Genomic DNA, 22443 nt, shown 5'->3' on the forward strand with positions numbered 1-22443 from the left:
TACTTTTCCTCGTGGTGCATGTGCCATCAAGCCATTACTATGTTCTTCAGTCTCATTCCACCACATTCTTTGAGGCTGTTTTGGCCCTGAGCCTGGACTCACACATGATAATTTATAAAAGAGGAGTGTTATCAGATCATTAGAGGAACAGGCTGATTTGTAGCCCAGCTCTGAAGTGAATCAGCAGTGACACCTTGGACTAGTCACTTAACCTCTCTTTACGTCAGTTTCCCTATTTGTAAATTGGGTATAATCTTACTTAACTCAGTCTGCATGAATGTTTGTAAAGGCTTTCAAGAGTCTCTCACAAGAGATGCTAAACGTTATTACTACTAGATGAACACAGATTAACAGCAGAGAAAGCCAACCTCTGACACCATATGAGACATCAGCATAACCAAAAGATGATCAGATTTTTATAGGAAGCTGAATGTAATAAGAAAATCTTTTCTTTGGTAGATTCCTATAGAAATGGCCAAGAAAGGTGACTTTTGGCTGGACATGATTATATGATGATCTCTTGCAAATGTGGGAGGCCTCAAATCAGAGAAGACTCAGATAAACAAGATCACTTACATTTGTCTTTGAAAAACCCTCTACAGAAACTGGTGGCTGGGCAACAGGAGAAGCGGAGTGTTCAGGAACAATGGGCTCAGGGGAAGTTGTCTTGGGTGGCTTTTCTTGTGGCAAAGGCTCAGTCTTCTGTGCTTCTGTTTTCTCATGCTGGGGTGACTGCATGGGTTTCTTTTGCCGAGGGCTAACTGAATAAACCATAGGCTCAAGTGGCAATTCAGGAGGTCTTCGGATCTGAGAAAAGAAAGGGCAGTTTTGTACAAGAAGGTTTCAGTACAATGCTTCAAAATAAAATTCTAAAAGTGAAGCTCAGGCACCACTACTATATCAACTACTTTTGAATAAACACTACAACTCCACTTATAAAAATTAGTGGAAATCATGGCTCTAAATGCAAGTGTCTGGCATAACAGCAAAGCAACACAAGGGAGAAGACAACAGATTATAAGCAGCCTCACCTAATTGGCAAATAATGCTTTCCAATAGCTTTCTAAGCTATAAATACACCTTAGGGTTGTGGTATGTCACTCATTTTGAACTCCTGTGGTTTGCAGTGATGCCACCAGAAGCCCTTTATGCATGTATGACAGTAACAACAAGAGGTGCTTAGAAATATGAGAAAGCCTCGTGTCTTGGTTACGTTTAGGTCAGACTAAGTGATCTAATGGTTTCTTTTATCCTTGAATATCTGTGACAAAACACGTGAGTATATCTAGTGTAACTGTGATATGTTAGTGCCTTTTCATTATTATTTATAGACCATTAAGTGTATATAGCTGGAAAAACTAGATGAGTACAGATCAACGGCAGAGAAAGCCAACCTCTGATGCTATATGAGCAACTAACAATCCAAGTAAAAAAATATAAAGATTTAACAAAAATACTCTATGACAATTATCTTATGAGTCCTATCCCATGAGTTTATTTTAGCTTCTCAGGCACATCTCTATTTATAATACAACTTGATAAAGCCTTATGAGTCAAGTCACCATGTGTTTATTTTTATATTATGACTAGTGATCCCTACCATCAGCTCTGGATCCAGAAGGTTGTGCAGCTCCAGTTGCTGATACACCTTCAGGCGGTATTCTTCCATCTGCTGTTTCTTCTGTTTAGCAAGATCATAATCTTCCTTCTCTACAGCACAGCGCTTTTCTACCTCATACCGCCCGAGTCTTTCCCCAACCTGAAAAATGGTGCTTTCATGTCATTAAGGTTGCTGGAAATCACATTCTTTTAAATGTATATAGAATTCCAGCTACACTCAATTGTCATTTTTAAACACACCAAAAGGGTGACCTGCAGCCACCACAAATGTATTTTACTGCAAAGATTGAGGACCACCTTATGGACAAATGAAAAACTCATGGATTTGTGACATAACAGTCATTAAACAGTACCTTTTGCAAGTCAGCAATAGCTTGTTTGAGTTTCTTGGCATAGTCATAACATTCATGATGGACAGCTTCATGCTTTTTCTCATCCAGTTTACGAATTATCTGAGCAACTTCTGGATCCTGGTACATATCAAAAGCCAAATCATCCAGTGGTGAAATAGAGTCAGGTTTTCTGGAGAATGAAAAAAAAGATATTTTTGAGGTTAAATCTGAAGCACCACTTACAATATATTCCTTCTCTTTTTGCTGTGAGAAGATTAATATATATATTAAGATGACAATTATTTTTCTCATTCTTCAGAATACTGTGGATCTCACTTATTTTAAATGGCTCATCAAAGTCACATTTTTCCTGTTTTACCTTGAAATACAAGTTTAGCTCTTGTAAAGTTATTATTGAAACCAAAAGAATATTTAAACAAATGTATATTTTCCATTTTACTCTACACTGAAGTTTAGTGGATATGCTATCGCCTAACTCAATGTTCTAGACCTACCACCACCGAGACTTTGATGTGATCTGTTGTTTTCAGTGACATCTATATGATTAAATTATCACATTTCTATGTAAATGAAAGAGCTCCTCAAGACTATGGTCATTGAGGTTTTCTAAGGAAGAAGAGCAGATGTTATAATGTTTATACATGGCTTTGAAGATTTAAAGTACTAGGTAATAGCTAATTATTATACTCCTGTTATTTCCATCATTCACCAAATCCTCTTCCTCCCAGATCCACTTTGAGGTGCTTCTTCCTCCAAATGAGATAAACTGGAAAATACTGCCTCTAGCACTAGTCAATGTTGCTGTGACTGCAGTGATTTTAGTAAGTAAACAATTTTTCAATGTCCAGAGAAAACTGTCTTTTATTCAAAAGAAAATAACTCCTACTTACAAGGGAAATTAACCACTAGAATAGTTTACCAAGGAACATGGTAGATTCTTCATCATTTAAGTCTTTAAATGACAATTGGATGTCTTTCTAAAAATATATTCTCTAACCCAACCACAAGATAGGGGTTTGATAGCATTTCACCCAGTAATTTCTATAAGGTCTGTGTTATACAGTTGAGACTAAAATCCTAGATGATCATAATGGTTCCTTCTGACCTTAAAAATATATGAATTTATCACTGAGAATAACAGTCTCTTCTTCTAAGTGAGATGCTAACATTTTTAAAATGAACAAAGAAAAAAGATCCAGAAAAATAAGATTCCTGAAAACTAAAAGATTGTGTTATTCTGATAGAGTGTTTTTGTGTACCAGGCATGCTATGATATTTCCTCCAGTTGTCACACAGATAATTCAATCATCTGCTGATTATTCTGATCAAATAATGCTAGAATTGGATCAATTTGATCAGAACAAGCAGGAAGGATTATAGGCCAAAATATCAAAATCCCATGCAATGGACACAGATGTCCAACAACACATGCAAAAACAAACGTGTGTGTAAATCAAGTAACTGCACACTTACTGGCATACTAACTGAGTCAGTTACTTGATCTGCATGCCCAAAAGAGGGCTTCTGTAGGCACAATGTGTATGGCTTTTGTAGAGCTTTGAAAATGTGGGCCATATAATTATGCAGCCAAAAAAGCCTAGCTGAGAAACACAGGGTTGGCTGTTGGTGGTCTCTGACAGTTACATGGCTGTTTGCTATGACAATAATATCAGTAGGAGAGTAACTCAGAGATCTAGCTAGCTTCTGGAAAGTATAGGCTAGTCTGTTAGCTGATAGAACTACCACCACTGGCCAAATTTGCAGTGCCACCACATTGGCTGAATCTCTGACTGCCGGCATACATGTTGTGATGGCAACCACACTGTAAATGTTAAAGAGGAAAATAGGATGAATGGTAGTTAAAGTTGTGCTGGTTAACAAGATGCCAAGAATAGCTAGTGCTATCAATTTGGTAACAACCGCTTGGGTTCAAATTTGGCATTTAAGGAACAACAATGTTTCTGAGAAATAAGACACAAGGGTGGCTGATGAAGAAATAAGACCCAACAGAACGTGACTGCACACTATTCATTCACCAAGCATGTAAGACATAATTAAGTGCTGAAGTCCAACAATAATCAGCACAATTCACAGCTTGGAAATGACAAAGTTCTGGCACCTAAATTGTTTTTAGTTATAGCTCCTGATGTCACTAGCTTTATTAACTCCTCTGATCCAAATCTCAGCAGAGAAATCTTACCCGAGGTATGTTCCATCTAAGGTTAGGTTATCTGGATTGTTCCCAAGGTAATGGTCAATCAGCTTCTCTCTTGAAGGCTTTGGAAGAAAAAGGTTAATGTAATGTCACCAATTTTTTTGTGAAGAGGATAGAAACTGTAGATTCAAACAATTAAATGTGAGACATCATGTCACACCTTTTCCTATGCCTCTATATTTAGACTTAAATAACTAAGTTGAATTAACAGTATCTTCAAACAAACTCACATATATAAAAAGGTCTCACAATGTTAGTAGAGTTTTTACTACATCTCTGACAAAATACTAGTTTTGTTTAGCACAACAGTAAAAGTAAACATGGCAGAACTATTCTCTTATACGCAAATTACACAGTAAGTTTGAAAATAAAACTCTATGGCTTGGTCTACACTACCCCCCCTAATTCGAACTAAGGTACGCAACTTCAGCTACGTGAATAACGTAGCTGAAGTCGAAGTACCTTAGTTCGAACTTACCTTGGTCCACACGCGGCAGGCAGGCTCCCCCGTCGACTCCGCGGTACTCCTCTCGCCGAGCTGGAGTACCACAGTCGACGGCAAGCACTTCCGGGTTCGACTTATCGCGTCCAGACTAGACGCGATAAGTCGAACCCAGAACTTCGATTTCCAGCCGTCGAACTAGCTGGTAAGTGTAGCCAAGGCCTATAATTTATATTTACTGTATTATAAGAGAACAACAGCAGTTGCCTGAAACACCACACTTCATTATCAGGTGAGAATCTAGTAGGGTTAATGTTAAGTAGGTTCTACTGGACTATCACTTCTGTGGATCGGGAGATGGAAGTGACTCTTAGGATAAAGAAACGAGGGTGCGGGTTGAGCAGTCCAATGTGAGGAATACTACCCAGCCTGATGAAAAGGCTGGACCTGAAATTTGCTACCTTGTTGTTGCTTTGTTAACTCCAAAGCCAGGAAGGGGGACATTTTACATTTTACATAGTGGACTGCATGTACACATACATGTAAAATAATCTGTGCATTTTAAAAGGCTGAAAATACAAACATACTCAGTTCCATGATGCTATTTTGGTTTACTCCTTCCAAAGGGAATTTCTTTTCAAAATTACATTAAAAAGAAACAACCAAACAAAAAACAGAAAATAAGTGCATGACAGCTCTGTTTAAACAACACTAATGTAACAACAACAAAAATCAAAAGGCACCCTACATTAGGTGAAGCACATCATTATTAAGTACGTGTAGCAACATCCAAAGGACAGTATGTTTGAGAGGGAAACTTTCTTCCATAATCATCTTTATATACTTACGTTATTGCTGTCATTGCTGTAGTCTGCAGGTTCCCCAATTATATTTATTGCTACCAGAGCAACCTAAGATAGAATTAAAAAGAAATATGGATACACAAGACCATTATTACTTTACTTGTATTCATGAAGACTGGAACAACGTCATTATAGAACATGCACTGAGCCACTACACAACTTGTGCTGGCACCTCTAAAATATTTTTATCACTTTCCGAAAATTATCTAGTAGTGAATTACTTAAATTCATACATTCTATGGGCCCTATGCACCCAAAGATAGGTAGGCAAGAGCTCATTGTAAGGGTCAGATGCATATGTTTAACAATTTGTTACTAAATTAGTTAAAGGTAACTTGGCTAGAAACAACATGGTGTAGTGGTCTGCTACTCCCCTTTTAGGGCCATAAGTCTGATTCATACACAGCATAACTATGCAAAGTTAGAGAGGCTGATTCTCAGCTTCTCTCATTTTGGATAGATGTGCAGTGTAACTACTTAATTCACTTACACAAAAAAAATCCGATCCCAAAGCGCTGTATTGTGGTGTGCAAGACATCAGCAGCATTCCATCGCAGAGAAAGCTGTTTGTCTTGGCTGTATTACACATTAAGCACTCAGAGCTCAACATGAAAAGAAGCATAGAAATGCACACTTGATTAATCTGTTCTGGATACACTGAATACCACTTCTGGCTAATCTGATATAAGAGCAGCCAGCAAGAGAACTTTTACCTTTAGATATTATCTAGACTCTCAATGTACAATGCAGTGCTTGGATGAAAGTGTGCCAGACGAAAGCTCTCTTGATATTATATCCAAATGTCTTAAGTGTAGAATAGAAATCTTTAGACCCCTATAATTTGAAGCTAATAATTTGCACATTAAAGAAAAGAGACACCAGACTTTTAATTGACATTTTTTCTGAGAATTACTCATTCACAACAACTTCCCACTGGCAATTTTAGTTTTATAAATCAAAGCAGCTTTTTGCTTCGGAAGTCTTGGCCAACTGCAATATTGTTTAGAGCATCAAGTCACCATTTTAATTCATCTTACCTGACTGTATAAGTTGTATCTATTGATGTAATTTTTATGGAAAGTGAGTTTTAGATACTGTCCTACTGCATCCACGTAGACTGACTTCAGCTCCCGTGCTTTGTACCCGGTCTTCTCATTGTCTGAGAGAGAGACATAACTGTAGAAGGAAAATTGATTAAGCAGATGAAATGTGTAAAAACATGCGCAAATAAGAAAGATATATTTTGTTAATATACAACATCCATTCAAATTAGTATTTTGATAAACTTTAAAATGGTATTGAGAACTGAAATAAAGAATGCCATTTCTCTTTTTAAAAAAGCACTCTACAGACTTGATTCAAAGTGCACAGAAATCAACAGGAGTTTTGACACTGACTTCCAAGGGCTTTGGATCACTTCAGTAGAATAAGCCCCATAGCCCTGAGCCCGCATTGAGAAAACGTGTGAGGGAACCCTTGGGGTTCTACTCTGGCAGCCACACATATGGACACAATTGCAGCACTGGGGCCTATGTATTAAAAGAGTTGATGTGTTAAATATGCTCAACTATTAATAGAATACCAGAGAACTGAGATGCATAAAACCACCTGAAGTTATGGCAACCACCATCCCTTTAAAACTGCAATAAAAAGGACTTTTCTATCTGAAGATATTAACATTGAAACAATGTATTTAGATTATAAACTCTTTGGCATATGGATCATATTTTTGTTATGTGTTACTGGCACCTAGCACAGTGAGGTTCATAACTGGGGCTTCTCAGTGCTACCACAATACAAATAAATAATAATGACACAGCACTTAATACATAGTGGGTTTTGATAGATTTTTCTCCTTTCAACAACTGTGCTCTTCCACATGCATATTTAAAAAGATGACATGTCAGAGATACTGGTCAATAAGTCTAGTAAGATGTCTATATCCATATTTCATAAAAACACAGAAAAGAATGCAGCTGTCACGTGTGTTCTGAAAACCCAGGGGAAAATTCTGTCCTCAGTTGCACCCATACAATTCTAGTGACTTCCAACTTTATTACTGTGGCATTACGCAGGCGCAGCTGGGGGACAGAATTTTCCTTCCCTATTTGCATAACATCACATCAACATTTTACCCATGACTAACATACCACTCCCTTCCCAAATCTTACCTTTCTGATTAAAGTGACACCATCATTTAGCACCTTTTGACTTACCCCAGTCTGCGAAACCGCTCTGACTGATACGGTGCAAAGTACTCAGGCAGATTTTCAGTAATGTAGAACTCAATTTTGCTTGAAATCATATACTGATGAGCGAGTAATTGCAGCTTTCGAACTCGACATCTCTCCACCATCTGAAGGACGATTTCTTGTGGATACTGGCAGAGTCTGAAAGTAAAGAAAATTTTCAATAATCATCTTCTTAAAGAGTTATTGCCAACTTGAATCGCATTTTGTCTAAAAATTGTTTCTCTCTCATTTCTACAAGTAACTCCTAACATTCAGAGCCATGCTGGGAAGGATGTGGGGAGGAGGGACAGCTTGCCCAGGTCCCTTGTTTGAGAGGGTTCCTAAAACCAAGTGACATTGCCACCTGGCATGCAGGGTCATAGTGCCACTCACAATAGAGGGTCAGCCAGACGAAACCTCAATGGCTCTGCAACTCCACGTTATAGGTTGGAAATCCCAGACCAGGGAACCAGCCCCAGCCCTGTGAGACAGGAGCCAAGGTCCTATTGCAGGCTGAGTGTAGTGTGGGATCACTCTCCAATTCCCCCCCGCCCCCATTCCCTCAGTGGTAACTTTTTTAGCAGGGTGGGGGCCCTCAGTTTCAGATTTTGCCCCGGGCACCCCAAAATGTGCAGCCCTGCTAACATCACTATATAGCAAGTTGGTTTTCTTTGGGGGGGGCAAAGGGGCTCTTTTTTCAATTTACTTTGTATATTTAACAGCAGTGTGTATAGACAGGTCCCCTTGCTGGCTGCGTGGGCCTGTCACACAATAGAAGTGGAGAGAAAAGCATTACAAAAACTAGAGAAGGCAAGTGATTGTAAAACCACAAAAATTGGCAGGGGGATTCCGAGGCAGATGTAGTGCCCAAAATCACTTTTTTTTTTTTTTTTTTTAAATTGACTTGTTTCAAGTTAATGGGATCCCTTTTAAGAACGCTCTGGAGTTTTGGGAGACAAGGGCTGCGTGGGATGAAAGGCAACTACAGAACTTGGTCCATAGTTCTCACAGCCAGTGAGGTCCCTCACCCGGCTTTGGGCAGACAGAACCAGGCAGTTGACTTTGATGGGATCTCATGTGGACACAGGAGTCTGCCTGGAGCAGTTCACAGGACTGGGGCTGGATTTTGTCAAACTCTTTGTGATCTTGAATGAGAGGCAACTATGCAAAATCCTGATTTTCTATCTTAGATTTCTCATTTTTTGGTGTAATCAGATACCCAGGGTAGAATTATTTCCCTGTGAATTACTTGTATCTCATATTTTAGAGACACTTCAATGCTTCCTTAATATAAATAACTCTTTCACTTACAGTACCTTGGTGATCTCCATCCATTGACTGTTGGTGCATGAACCATCAGTTCTTTTGCACTGAAGCCATCTTCATGTCCTGATGAACTGATAACTACGAATCCAATTTTGTGTGGCATTCTGCACAGTTGAGCTGATCAAAACAATGACTTTTTAAAAATCAAGTTAATCCATTTTATAAAAGCTACAACTAAACAAGTACAACCTACTCCTGCAGTCTCTACTTGGACAAAATGACTGTTCACTTTCATGGGAACTTTCTTGAATAAATACTAGCACATCAGATTCTTAATCTAAATCCTATCAAACCTCATTAATATTAAAGGTATTAGTTTTAGCTAACTTTACAAGCATTGTTTAATAAAGTCAATAAAAACTTCCAAACTCAGAGGGAACTTTGTACGATTTGCACAATTTCAGAATTTCCACTTTAGTAACACTGTTTTCTGTGCCGTTCCAACTGGATTTCAGTGACCAAGTTTCCATATCCACCTGTCTGTGAGAGCCCAAAAAGTGTCAGGACCAATTTAGTGAAAACACGATTTTAAGAATTCAAAGCATTTTAACCAATAGGCTTAAATGTAAAGGAAATGAGAACCAGACATTCAGAAAGCCTTTGGCAAGGTCCCTCACCAAAGGCTCTTAAGTAACATGAAGAGTCATGATATAAGAGGGAAGGTTCTCTCATGGATCAGTAACTGGTTAAAAGATAGCAACAAAGGGTAGAAATAAGTGGTCAGTTTTCACAGTGAACAACAGGAAACAGCAGGGTCCCCCAAGGATCTGTACTGGGACCAGTGCTGTTTAGCATCTTCAGAAATGATCTGGGAAAAATGGAAACAATAAGGTGACAAAGTTTGCAGATGATACAAAATTAGTCAAGATAGTTAAGTCCAAAGCTGACTGTGAAGAGTTACAAAGGGATCTCACAAAACTGGGTGACGGGGCAAGAAAGTGGCAGATGAAACTCAATGTTGATAAATGCAAAGTAATGCACATTGGCAAACATAATCTCCAACTACACACACAAAAAGATGGGGTCTAAATTAATTACCACCAGTCAAGAAGAGATCTTGGAATCATTGTGGGTAGTTCTCTGAAAACATCTGCTCAGTGTGCAGACAGTAAACAAAGAATATTACCAACCATAAGGAAAAGGATAAATAATAAAACTGAAAATATCATAATGCCACTATATAAATCCATGGTACACCCACACCTTGAATACTGCGTGCAGTTCTGGTCACCTCATCTCAAAAAAGATATATTAGAATTGGGAAAAGTACAGAGCAGTGCAACAAAAATGAATAGGGGAATTGAACAGCTCCCATATGGAGAGAGATTAAAAAGACTTGGGACTGTTCCACTTGGAAAAGAGATAATTAAGGGGGGGCATATGATAGAGATCTATAAAATCATGAATTGTATTGAGAAAGTGAATAAGGAAATGTTATTTACTCTTTCACATAAAACAAACCAGTGACCAGGTAGGGGACACCCAATTAAATGAATAGGCAGTACGTTTCAAACAAACAAAAGGAAGTACTTCTTCACACAATGCACAGTCAACTGAGGAACTCATTGCCAGGGGATGTTCTGAAGCCAAAAGTATAAGAGGGCTCAAAAAAAGAATTAGATAAGTTCATGGAGGATAGGTCTATCAATGGCTATTAGCCAAGATGGTTAGGAATGCAACCCCATGCTTTGGATGTCCCTAAACTCTGACAGCTAAAAGCTGGGACTGGACAACAAGGGATGAATCACTCAATAAATTGCCCTATTCTGATCACTCCCTCTAAAGCATCTGGCACTGGCTACTGTCAGAAGACAGGACACGGGACTTGATGAACCATTGGTCTGACTCAGTATGGCTGTTCTTATGTAATGAATGGAACTGGTAAGTGAGAAAAGTAAAGATTTACCGAAATATCTCTGATATCACAGACACTCCATGTAATTCAGTAGTCAGTTGTTCATGAGGCAAAAGCAGAAAAAAGTGCATGGATCCCTCTGATCAAAGAACAGCCTCCTGATCAGTGATCTTATAAAACTGAACTCATTTCACAGTGAAAAGGATATAAAGCTAACATGTAACACGTGCTTTTCTATAATGTCTGTAAAACATATCCATCATTTCACCACTTAGAGTGGTCTGCAAACAGGTTACTTGGCAACAAAATAACTTATTAGTAATGTATTAAGTTATCTTTGAAAACTGAGCACATTGTAGTTTCACACAAAAAGTAGGCGTCAGGAAGGGATTGCGAGATCTCTTCTCCTGTAAAGCTCATGAACTCTGTAAAAGAAATGCTCCCTCCTAGAGTACTCATGTTGCTTACAAAAAGGTCTAAAGTAGAACACCTTCAGTTCTCATCACCATCTGCCTCAAACTTCATCACCTGTTTTAAACTCTCACAAGCTGGTTTGTCATGAGTTGCACTCTGTTTTGAAAACTAACATAAATGGTCTGTAACATCTGACAAAGTAAATAAAATGTATCATGATTAGATTAAAACGAGATACATGCAGAATCCTGGGAGTCTGTGAACCTACCACAAAAAATATTAAACAGAGTTCAACCTGACCACTTGCACTGGTGACTGGAGCAGGCTTTAACACCACAGAACACGTTCTCTTGTGGGCTGCCCTGTGCTCTTTGTTACTGTGGTCCACTTTCACGTGATAAGATAGTTCTCCTGGGGGGAAATTCAGTTTTGCTAAACTTCTAGGCCACCTCATCATGCTTTATGCACAGCAAACAGGGGCCAGCATTAACACAGCACATGCACTTTCCCACTTCTCACATTCTCTGAGCCTGCACTCCTCCAGCCCCCACTCCCAACTCTCAGTGAACAGATTTTGTTAAGTGGGGGGCAACTTTAACCGTGATTCCAAGGGCTATTTAGGCACCTGAAAACTCTAGGGATTTTTTGTGTGTGTTTTGCAGATAACTTCAAAATTAGCTGATAGGAACACTGTATCTAATTCCTATATATATATATATATATATATATATATGGATTTAATAAACATTAGACTCACTCAGCTCTAATACGAACATGTTCTCACATCTTGTGTCAAGTCACTTAAGGAACGCTGGTTAGGTTTAAAATTGTAATGTATATTCTTTGTTACTAACTCTTGAATACAACACTGAAACAATTGTAGAAATATCTAGAATACTTTCTATCACTTTTTTGCAGTTCATCAAGCTTTGAGTAGATCATTTAACTTTGGAAACATCCTACTAGGGCAACCGCCCACTGTGAGTTTACACTACACCTTCCTGGGTCCCTAGAGGTGTTATCTCACTTCAAATAATAGACTAGAAACTAACCTTAAACAGGAGTGAAACGGACACTTTCAAGTCACTTTCACAGTACACCTCTACCCCGATATAATGCGACCCGATATGACACGAATTCGGATATAACGCGGTAAAGCAGCGCTCCCAGGGGGTGGGACTGTGCACTCCGGCAGATAAAAGCAAGTTCGATATAATGTGGTTTCACCTATAACGCGGTAAGGTTTTTTGGCTCCCGAGGACAGCGTTATATCGGGGTAGAGGTGTATTGCCAATCCCAAATGTTCAAAAATGATGAATCAGGCTCACCAAAAATCATGAGATTGGCTTTAAAATCATGAGATTATGTAAAATAACAGATTTGGGGTTCTTTTTATTTGCCTTCTGCTTTTTGAGCCTTTAGGGTGCACTGGGGTCACATTTTGAAGCTTTCTCTACTTAATTTTTCTTTAAGAATGAAAGCTGAAATCATCACATATCCATTTGACTCCAGGAGCTGGGCCTTTAAGGAAAACAATTATCATGAGACACATGACAAAAATCATGAGAGTTGGCAACAGTGTTTTTACTTCTGTTTAAAAGCTAGTTACTTTTCAGAAGGCTCTTAAACACAACACTACAGCAATTGAGTTGCCATTCTCACGGGAGAATATTTAAAACCAAACACCAAGAAAATTCTATATTTTAAAGCTGAGAAAAAAAAAAACAGACTTCCGAGGTATATCATGGCAACTGCAGGCAGGAAAGAAAAATAAACAGGCACAGGAGCTCTGGGCAGCTCTTCCTTTAGAAAGAAAGTTGGAGGGTCAAATCTTCTAGTCCTTAATCAAGTAAAACTTCTATTGCCATCAGTGCCTCCACTCATAGCTATAAACATCACAGTGAACATATAATAATGAGTGGTCAATAACTATATACCTCAAACTTAAATATCTGAGCCATCTTATCCAGATTTACACATTTTATATGCATTGGCTCAGGGACTTTATGGACAAATCGTTGACTTCATGGACTCTGTGGATGCAGTTTCTGTTCTTTGTTCTGGAATTGGCCTGAATACAGCTGAAACCCTACAAATTTGAGGCATAAACACATTTGAAACTTATGACACTTTCTCATTCCTTCCTTTTCTCAAGCTCAGAACAAAAAAATAACTGAACAAAATGGTTTTCAGTTAAAATGTAAAATTGCACAGCAGCCATTGCTCTACAACCCAGCATGGGGCAGAACCTGCCACCTCTTTGGAGTTAAGCGATCTCCTCTCATCTGACTCTCATGCTCCATTCTTCCTAACCTCAGTGCTGCTTTTCATGCTGTCAACCAGGACATCCATCCTGGGACCATTTGCTGGAGTCTCAGAGAATTGGCTGCCTTGGTTTTGCTCTCATCTATCAGTCTTCTTTTTTTGAAGCATTCAGCAGAGAGAGAGAGGCTGGTCTGCTGGATAGGGAACTAGCCCTGAAAGACCTGGGTTCTACTCCCCTCCGCCATTGACTTCCTGTCTGACCCCACCCCAAGCCTGTGCTTTAAGGACAGAATTTCAAATGTTTTTAGGCACCCCATGACGCAGTTAGATCTCTAGTGGGGTTTACAAAGCACTAAATCTTCTAAGTGCATTTGAAAATCTCATGAGGTGCCTAAATACCTTTGAAAAATCTGGCCTTTAGTCTGTGTGTGCCTCAGTGCTCCACCTGTACAAGGGGGATAACAGCATTGTTCTACCTTGCCAAGGGGCTGGGAGAAGAAATAGATTAGATGTTGTGAGGCGCAGCCTTAGAGACTATGGTGATGAAACCACATAAATAACACAGGTAGAGTGGGCACTTCTCTATACACTGCTAGTTCTTCCCTGCATTTGACCCCTTCTTTTTGCCTACATTCCCAAATCTTCCCCTTTTCTGAATGTAACCTAGGCTCCGTGCTTTGCCGTATTTCATTCTGAATCCCCTGTTCTCTCTAAATCAAACCCTCCTCCCTCACAGGCTAAACTTCCAGACCCTTAATGTAATCACCCCCCCCCCCTTTCTGATCTTAATCACCCCGCCTCTGTTTGTACACAAAATACAGACTCCCTGCCCCGGGGCACCTCTCCTCTGCACAACTTCACCCTATTGCCGGGCTGCAGTTCAGGGCGCCACCTGGGAGCTCCCACACCTGCTGTATGAAACTCGGGGGGCTCCCCCCCAACTGGCGCCCTTGTCAGGGGAATAGAGCTTGCTGAGTCGCCTGCACAGAGGGGCTGACCACGGGGCGGAGGGCTCATCCCCGGTGAGAATCAGGCTCTCTCTCTCCAGGACGGTGAAAGGGGAAGGGTCGGGGCGCAGGCCCGAAACGCGGGGGCCGGGTGCGTTTGTAAACCAAGAACTTGGCAAAGATTCCGGCGGGGGCGTCACAGACAAGTGCAATCCGCTGCGGTGCCCCCCCCTCCCCCGGCCCAGCAACGCGAGGGCGGCAGGGCGGCGCCCGCTGTCGGGGCCGGCGGAGGTAGCGGGGCTCGGACACAGGCCCCAGGCCCGAGCACGGGGGTGCTATGGGGGCGGAGGGACAGGAGGGCAGCGCAGTTGGGGGAGGGGGGGCGGGGATGGCCCTGCCCAGGCCGGCCGGGTCTGGGGGTCCCCACAGGGCGGGGTCGGGCAGGGACACACGTTACCGCTCACCTCGGGCATGACAGGACCCCGAGCGGGGCAACGCTCCCCCCCGCTGCAGCCCCCGTCCTCACCTACTTCACTCCGGCTCCATCGCCAGGGCCACCGCTCTCATGGCAACCGGCCTAGGACACGCGCATGCGCGGCATCCCGCCGCGCGGCCGGGCCACATCTGCGCATGCGCCAGACCTGCTGCTTATGGGAGGGGGGGGGGACTGCTTCCGCCTCAATAACTCTCATGGTGTCTGGAGCCGGCTGTGTCTTTGAGCATGCGCAAACTGCAAGGGAGCGGCGCTAGGGCCCGGAAGCGGCTGATGCCAGCGGCTCGGGCCCCGGTCTCGGCTGGGCCATGGCCCCGCGGCCTAAGGCCTTCAAGATCCGCAGCCTGCGCGGCCCCCAGAAGTACGGGGTCGCGGGGAGGAGCCTGCCGGAGCTGCTGCGCAAGGGGGGCAAGCTGCTGCAGGTGCTGCCTGAGCCCGGGACAGCGGCGAGCCCGGCTGCAGGCCGCCCCTCCCCCCCCGGGGCCTGACGGGGGAGATGGGGTGACCTCGGCCTGGCACAGCCCCTTCCCTGCGGCCCACGCCCTGGGGCGGGGCCTCCCCCGAGAGCCCCCCCCACAGTACATTGGGGGGGGGGAGGCGCTTGGTGTATCTCGGGGTGTTTGTGGCGCCCCCGACAGGCAGTAGCGGGGGGGGGGGACAAGGGGCGCGAACCCGCTCGGAGCAGGAGCAGGGGCTGTCCAGCAGCACTGAGACGAGCTCCCCGGAGAGTCCCACACACTCCGCTTTGGGGGAGCGGAAGCTCATGGTGCCAATGCGCCTTCCCCCCGTCTCGGGGTCCAGAGACTCTAGCTCTGTAACCACAAAGGCACCTGGAGGCGCTAGTGGAATCTGTATTTTTCCATTTTCGGTTCCTTTATTTCTTTTAACCGATTTCACTTTTCAAGTTGTCTTTGTGTCCATTTCCAAACTAACTGTATTAAAGTGCAGATTGTGCCTGTGTGTGTCTTTTCTTTTTGTGAACAGCTTTCTGTTCCTGACTGCCGGCTCTGTTTGTATGAGGATGGGACCGAACTGACTGAAGGTTACTTCCACGGTATTCCAGATAATACGGACCTTGTACTACTAGCCCCAGGGGAGACCTGGCAGGGTTGTAAGTGGGAAAAATTTATCAGTTTATCTTGCAACTTAAACAGTTTCACATTTCAAAACCCCAAATGGGAAGGAGTCAGAATTTGGGATTTTATCTCCATCTTTGCAACTGTGGCTCAGTATGACCTTGTAAAGGCCTCCTTGTGCCGCAGTTTACCAATCTGTAAAAGGAGTATGATACCATACTAAAACTTCATTACAGCATTCTACTGTACCTTTACTAGTCTGAACTACTAAAGCTAATCTACAGCTTTCATCTTTAAATACACGTGGATGCCTTATCACTGGGTTTTTGTTCACACCCTTATTTTAAAAATGTGTGCAATGGGCCACCCACTTACTAGTGATGTTACTATATTACTAAGGTAGTACTGTAAAAAGTAAATTGGAAGAAATTTCCCTCATTTTTCAGAGTTGATCAATTGGGTGGAGAAAAGCTTGGTGGGTTTTTGAACAGATGCAGAATAAAAGTAAAGTACCTTTACTCACTCAGAGTGGAATCTTACTCCCCAAGTAGTCATGTTGAAGTCAGTGGGGCTACTCAGAGGAAGGTGCTATTCAACCATGAATAAGGTGCAGGGAATTTGGCCTGAAGGAAACCCTTTGCTCCCAGATTTCCTATGAAACACTAGCAAGTCAATACTGCAGTTTGGGATTTACCTTTCTTTAAGATATAAATGTTGAAAAATAGCATAATACTCCTAAAATGTTCTTTATACAGTCCCAGACAAACTTTTTATGGAACACATCAAAATCCTAGCTGAAAGCACAGTTCAGACTACATAAGTTTGCCTAGCACTAGTTTAATTTTTTCTTCATTTAAAACTACAGTTGTCAGTGACATAGATCACTTCCTAAATACATTTTACACACAAAAAGATGATATTGTTGAGGCTGCACAAAAGCTGCTATCAGATGAGCAGGCTCCCAAGAGACAGAAGCTTCTAGTGGATCTCATTCAAAACCTAAGTGAAAACATTTTGGCAGAAAGCAGAGAGGAAGACAGAAAGTGGTTTGAAGGTAAGTTCTGTATCAGTATAACAGTTAAACCTCTCAGCAGTGTGATAGATGAGATAGTTTAAAATCGTTTCCATCTTTAATTTCTGTGATTTGATCACAACACATGGTCTATGTCCTCAACTCCTCTATGCTTTATCAACTCTTAATTCTAAAATGACCCAAGTGAAGAGAATCCTGCCATTTTCCTGGGAACACTATTGCACAGTTAAGTAGATCTGTCAGATATTCCTCTAACTTTCCTCCCATTTCTTCTACACGTACAGTCTCTGGGCAACTCTTTAGTGTCTAGATATTTTTGATTTATATTCCTCTTTCTGTTTAGATATCTATTCCCTTTAGATGTCACTTATTAAAAGAGCCAAATAGCTATAGCTTTACTATCTCCTTTTAAGCCCATCCATCTGGTACCCTAATCATTGTGGTGTTCCTTTCTGAACACCCTTTAGTTTGTCATCTTTCTGATACAGGAGTGCCTGGAACTAAACACAGTATTCCAGGTATGGGCCATCAAGGAGTACCATTAAGAGCAATGATTGGTATATGATTTATTAAGTGCAAACAACATGCTGAGCCCTATGTAAAGCCAAAATAGTAAGGCATTCTTGGTGTCCAGAGTGCTTACACTCTGAACAGGGAAGCAAAGCAAATAAACAGCCATACTCACTTCATTTCATAAAGAAAAGGAGCCAGAGGTCCAGCCAAGTAAAATAACAGCTTGAGAGTTTTTGTACAAGCAGCAAGTCATAAAATATTTTTTATTTCTTTTAGGTATAGAGTCTCGCTTTAAGAATAAATCAAGTTATATGAGATACAGTTGTGAAAGCAGAATACGAAGTTATATGAAAGAGGTAAAAATTGCTGTTTTGAATGTAGCTTGGTTTCCAGCTGTTATTAAAAATAAATCTTTACATTAGGCCTGAACAGCTGATTTTTTTTTCCCCCATAAACAGCCATGGAAGTTTTAAATTTAAATCTATTGAATTTATTAAATAGATTCAGGGTGCAGTAGGCACTGTCTGAGCTGACATAGTGCTTTCTATTTTCTTAAAGGTTAGCAGTTATACTTCAGCTGTTCATCCAGCAGCACAAGCAGAATATAAAAGAATAACTGACTTTATGTTGGATAAACTGAAGTCTGTTAAATATAATGGCTGTTACTTTGACAGAAGAGAGGAGGAGGCGGTCCGCCTCTGCACTACTGAGGGATGGTTCTCCTGTCAAGTAAGAAACTATTTCTAAGATCAAGAAGTGTGTGTACGTATATTTTATGTGCTATGCTCATGAAAATAAATTGTAATGGGAGTTATGCATTTAAAGGAAGAATAAGCCTCTGGGCACTACAAACTATTAAACTGAAGAGAAACAACTTACCTACCTACAGTGACTGAAGGACGCTGCCAGCATAATTTGTTCTCAGATAAAATACTTCGGTGTTTTTACTAATTTAAACAAGACTTAAAACCAACAACTGTTTTTTTGGTTTTGGTCTGATATTTTAAACATTGTAGCACTGAGAGTGAAACTGACTAATTACTTTGAGCATCCAACTTTTGAGAAGCATAAATTGTGGCAAATTACCTCTTTTAATAATCAAGGGTGTGGGTAACAACTAACTTATTTACAACATTTTTAAGTTGACAGTGTCCCTTTGCTGATTGTCATACTGCTGAACAAATTCAAGCCTTACTAGGGGAGGCAAGGCTTTCCAAGATTCTGTATTTTATTTAAGTAAAATGTCTGATTTAGGCTGACATTTCAGTTAGGCTTTCAGCAGGACATGGTGTCAACTGTTGTGTAAACAATCACGCAGCTTTAAAAGAGGACTTGTTTCTTGCCCTTCATAAGCTAAAAATTGAATTTCACATCTACTGCCCTGAACTACTGCTCTACAAATTGTTGTAAAACAGCAGCGGTATCAGGGACCTCAGCACTGGCTTTCCAATCATTGTTAAAAGTTCCACCATGCTAAGAGCTGCCCCCTATTCACCTCTTACATAGGCACACATTTCACAGTCATTTCTTAGCCAGAGTTCTCGGCTGCAGCAAGTGCTGGCATGCTCTACAGCAGTAGTGGACAACCAGTGGCCCATCAGGGTAATCTACTGGCAGGCTGCAAGACCGCCTTTACATTGACCATCCTTAGGCATGGCCGCCTGCAGCTCCCAGTGGTCGCGGTTCACTGTTCCCAGCCAATGGGAGCTGCGGGAAGTGGCGCGGGCCATAGGGACATGCTGGCTGCCGCTTCCTACAGCTCCTATGGGCCGGGAACGGCAAACTGTAGCTACTGGGAGCTGCGGGCGGGCGGCCGTGCCTAAGGATGGTCAACGTAAACACTGTCTCGCAGTTTACCCTGCAGATTATCCTGATGGGCTGCAGGTTCCCCACCTCTGCTCTTCAGTGATGGAATTTGAGGAAAGAGATAACTACTTAGATACCCAATTAAATACAAGCACAAGTTAGCTTACTGATATTGACTGCTTATCTGTGCAGGGAAGAACTATTAAAATTTGATCCTGTATTTCCAAAGGGAGGCTTTGTCAGTGGATGGCCTTGATTCTTCCCATATCTTTTCCTATGCAACAAGTTGAATACATTTTGCTGTGTGGATACCATCCCACTGCCTTTATCTTTTTACAGGGTCCTTTTGACAGGGATTACTGCCTGTGTAAACATTCCATCAATCCCTACAGTAACAGAGAGAGCAGAATCCTCTTCAGTACGTGGAATCTCGATCATATGTACGTATAAAACGTTAAACCAAACATACCTGTTACACACTGCCTATCTTCAGTGTCAAACAAGTTACCACCCAGCTAGTTTTCATCTTACAGGGAAGTCTGATAGTTAGTCTGTTGGTCTGCTCATTTTATCCTAAGTCCACTGAGATGGAAGATACTCAGATATTGCAGCGATGGGTGGCAGGATAGAGCTCTACAATAGATACTACATTCTAGTACATTCATCATTAGCTGCTCTTCCCTTTCCCCTAACTTCTCTTTGTATTACAAACATCCCGCACTAGGCTCCTCAGGTGACCGTTCTCTTTCATTTCTGCCCCTGCCCAAAGCTGTTTCAGGTGTTATGCACTTAGAAATTACATAGGATTCTAGGGCCCACGTTATTCATGCTAAGCTCCTTTCTTTAGAATTTAAAAACCACCATCACACACATCCTAGTATCAATGCAGAAAAATCTTACACATGACTGAAAGGTTAACTCCCATCACTCCTTTAGGGAATACATACATGGTTCATAAAAAAAGAAAGTTTGTTACGGTCAATAATGGGAAATGCTTCCTTCATTTTATATTGCAGCATAGAGAAGAAACGTACTATTGTCCCGACACTGGCAGAAGCTGTCAAAGAACAAGATGGAAGGGAAGTGGCCTGGGAATACTTCTATCAGTTGCTGTTTACTCTGGAAAATTTAAAACTAGTGCATATTGCTTGCCATAAGAAAACCAGCCATAATCTTACCTGTGACAAAACTAAAATATACAGAAAAAGAAAGTGTATGCGGAAGGTCTCAAAGTGACTTCCCTGAAGGTGGCTCTTTGCAGTAGTTTTCTAAACTATTTGAAAGGACACCATTTTTAATATTTCTGAAATTCTTAGTGAAAGATCATAGATTCTCTTCTTGCTAAATTCCCTAATATAGATGTGTCTGCAATCAAACCTAGTTCAAACATTTGTCATTCCATCTTTCACTTGGTTCGTGAGGCCCCAGCTCATTATCCAAGCAACCTGCATAGTTTATAGAATGTGAAATGTAGTTTATATAACAGACCTTTTATACCAAGTGTCCTGGCCCTTTAGCCATAGGTACAACCTAGGCAGTTGAAGTCTCTCCCAAACCCAATCATATTGGCTTTTTTGTCTCACATGAAGTCAGACCAGGGTGCTGCCTGGAAATAAAGTTCAGTCTCTATAACTGAGTTAATCCTGGCCAGTTTTGTAGGCGTGCCAAAAATGGGAAAAGTTGTACTAACGTGGACACCACTAAATGACTTTGAGGGAGATTTTCAAAGGCTGCCTAAGGAAGTTAGCAGCAGAGATCCCCTTAAAATTCATTGAGGTCTGTTAAACATTTAGACATTTTAGAAAATTTCCCCCTCAACTGACCACAAACTGCCAGATGGGTAAAGACTTAACATGTTCAGAACTAGATCTGATTGAGAGATGAAAGGCTTAGTATCCCATTACCAATCCAGGCTTTGATCTCTTTCTTACATTAGAAATGCAGGTCCAAGCAGCAAGCTCCAGCAACGTTGAGCTATTTCTGCAAATCATTAATTTCCAAGCGCTCTGGAACAACAATGCACTTAGCTATTGCTTTCAACATTAAGTCTGTAAGATAGTTAAGTTGTTTTACAGAGCTTACAGCTGGGCAAACAATCCCTGTGCCTTAGATTTACCAAAGGCCACCACACACTCAGTGGCAGAGCTACTCCCAGTCCTGTGTCCCAGGGATCTCTGCTCTAATCTACTAATGACTCCCATTTTTAACCTTTACTATTATTTTACGTACATATTTTCTAAAGAAACTTTATCAGTGGTGCTCGATTCTGTCTTTTTTTTTTATTGATGTTCCCCTTTTATTTTTTTAAATACCATCTTTCAACTTCCTTGGCTGCTTGACTTTTCTTGCAGTGTTGTACAGTTCTACCTATGAAGGATATTATAGGAAAAGGTATTGTATGTTCAATATCTTTGATAATTGTCTGTTCAGCTGTGTTCCCCTCTACCTCTTAATTATGTAGTAAAATGTGAATGATTTTTTTTTTTTTTTTAAAAGGCCATCTAAAATCAACTGAATTCTCAGGAACTATGTAAATGTAAAACTTCAATATATTTTTATATATTTGTTTAATAAAGATCTTTCAGGCATCCTTTTCCTCGTACATAAGTATAAAGGAGAGATAAGGTGTGTACAAGCAACTAGTGCAAAATCAAATGAACTAATACCCACTTCTGATAGAGTGAAGTATAAATTGATCAGGCTAGAATAGTGTCTTTGTGGCACAGAGTTGTGTTTTTACATTTGGTGAAACACTGGTCACAACATGCGTATCTCCTCTTCTCTCTGGAGAGGTCTCTTTTTTCCATGTACTTGCTTCTCTGTCTCTTCCACCACAACCATTGCTCCAAGTAGCATTAGGTTATTAGTACAAAAATACCATCTTATTGTTCAAAGTGGGGAAGTTTTACTATATACAAAAAAAAGTGAGTAAAACTCAGAAAATAAGCATTCAGCATTGCTGCTATACACTGAGCAGGTGCATTTTTAAAG

General features: G+C 41.1%; 2 protein-coding genes across 8 annotated transcripts in view; one reads left to right on the forward strand and one right to left on the reverse strand.

Annotated features, from left to right (window-relative positions):
• CEP104 (centrosomal protein 104) overlaps positions 1–15118 on the reverse strand; it is a 34295-nt gene extending 19177 nt beyond the window's left edge. Inside the window, exons 1-9 of one of the 4 annotated variants that reach the window (XM_054009251.1) lie at positions 15058–15118; positions 9041–9167; positions 7710–7883; positions 6531–6669; positions 5479–5541; positions 4174–4250; positions 1974–2142; positions 1601–1759; positions 577–807 (exon numbers count right to left, since the gene is read on the reverse strand). In XM_054009251.1, coding sequence (XP_053865226.1) covers positions 577–807; positions 1601–1759; positions 1974–2142; positions 4174–4250; positions 5479–5541; positions 6531–6669; positions 7710–7883; positions 9041–9153 — 1125 coding nt within the window. In that variant the 5' untranslated portion in view covers positions 9154–9167; positions 15058–15118. Of the gene's footprint in view, positions 1–576; positions 808–1600; positions 1760–1973; positions 2143–4173; positions 4251–5478; positions 5542–6530; positions 6670–7709; positions 7884–9035; positions 9168–14995 lie in introns of those variants that run through there. The other 3 variants (XM_054009250.1, XM_054009252.1, XM_054009253.1) reach the window with 3 other exon arrangements.
• Positions 15119–15269: 151 nt separating this feature from the next.
• Positions 15270–22040, forward strand: DFFB (DNA fragmentation factor subunit beta). Of its 4 annotated transcripts, none has more exons than XM_054008852.1 (7): positions 15270–15446; positions 16009–16156; positions 16912–17154; positions 17923–18002; positions 18205–18375; positions 19792–19892; positions 20469–22040. In XM_054008852.1, the coding sequence occupies exons 1-7, from the start codon at positions 15333–15335 to the stop codon at positions 20686–20688; spliced, it is 1077 nt and encodes a 358-aa protein (XP_053864827.1). In that variant the 5' UTR covers positions 15270–15332; the 3' UTR covers positions 20689–22040. The 4 variants fall into 4 exon arrangements, with proteins under 4 accessions (XP_053864827.1, XP_053864823.1, XP_053864825.1 ...); XM_054008848.1 differs by having other exon boundaries at positions 16009–16135; positions 16966–17154; XM_054008850.1 differs by having other exon boundaries at positions 16009–16078; positions 16966–17154.
• The last annotated feature ends 403 nt before the right edge of the window (positions 22041–22443 follow it).

Source organism: Malaclemys terrapin, chromosome 19 (genome assembly GCF_027887155.1).
Source record: "Malaclemys terrapin pileata isolate rMalTer1 chromosome 19, rMalTer1.hap1, whole genome shotgun sequence".
Classification (NCBI taxonomy): domain Eukaryota; kingdom Metazoa; phylum Chordata; order Testudines; family Emydidae; genus Malaclemys; species Malaclemys terrapin.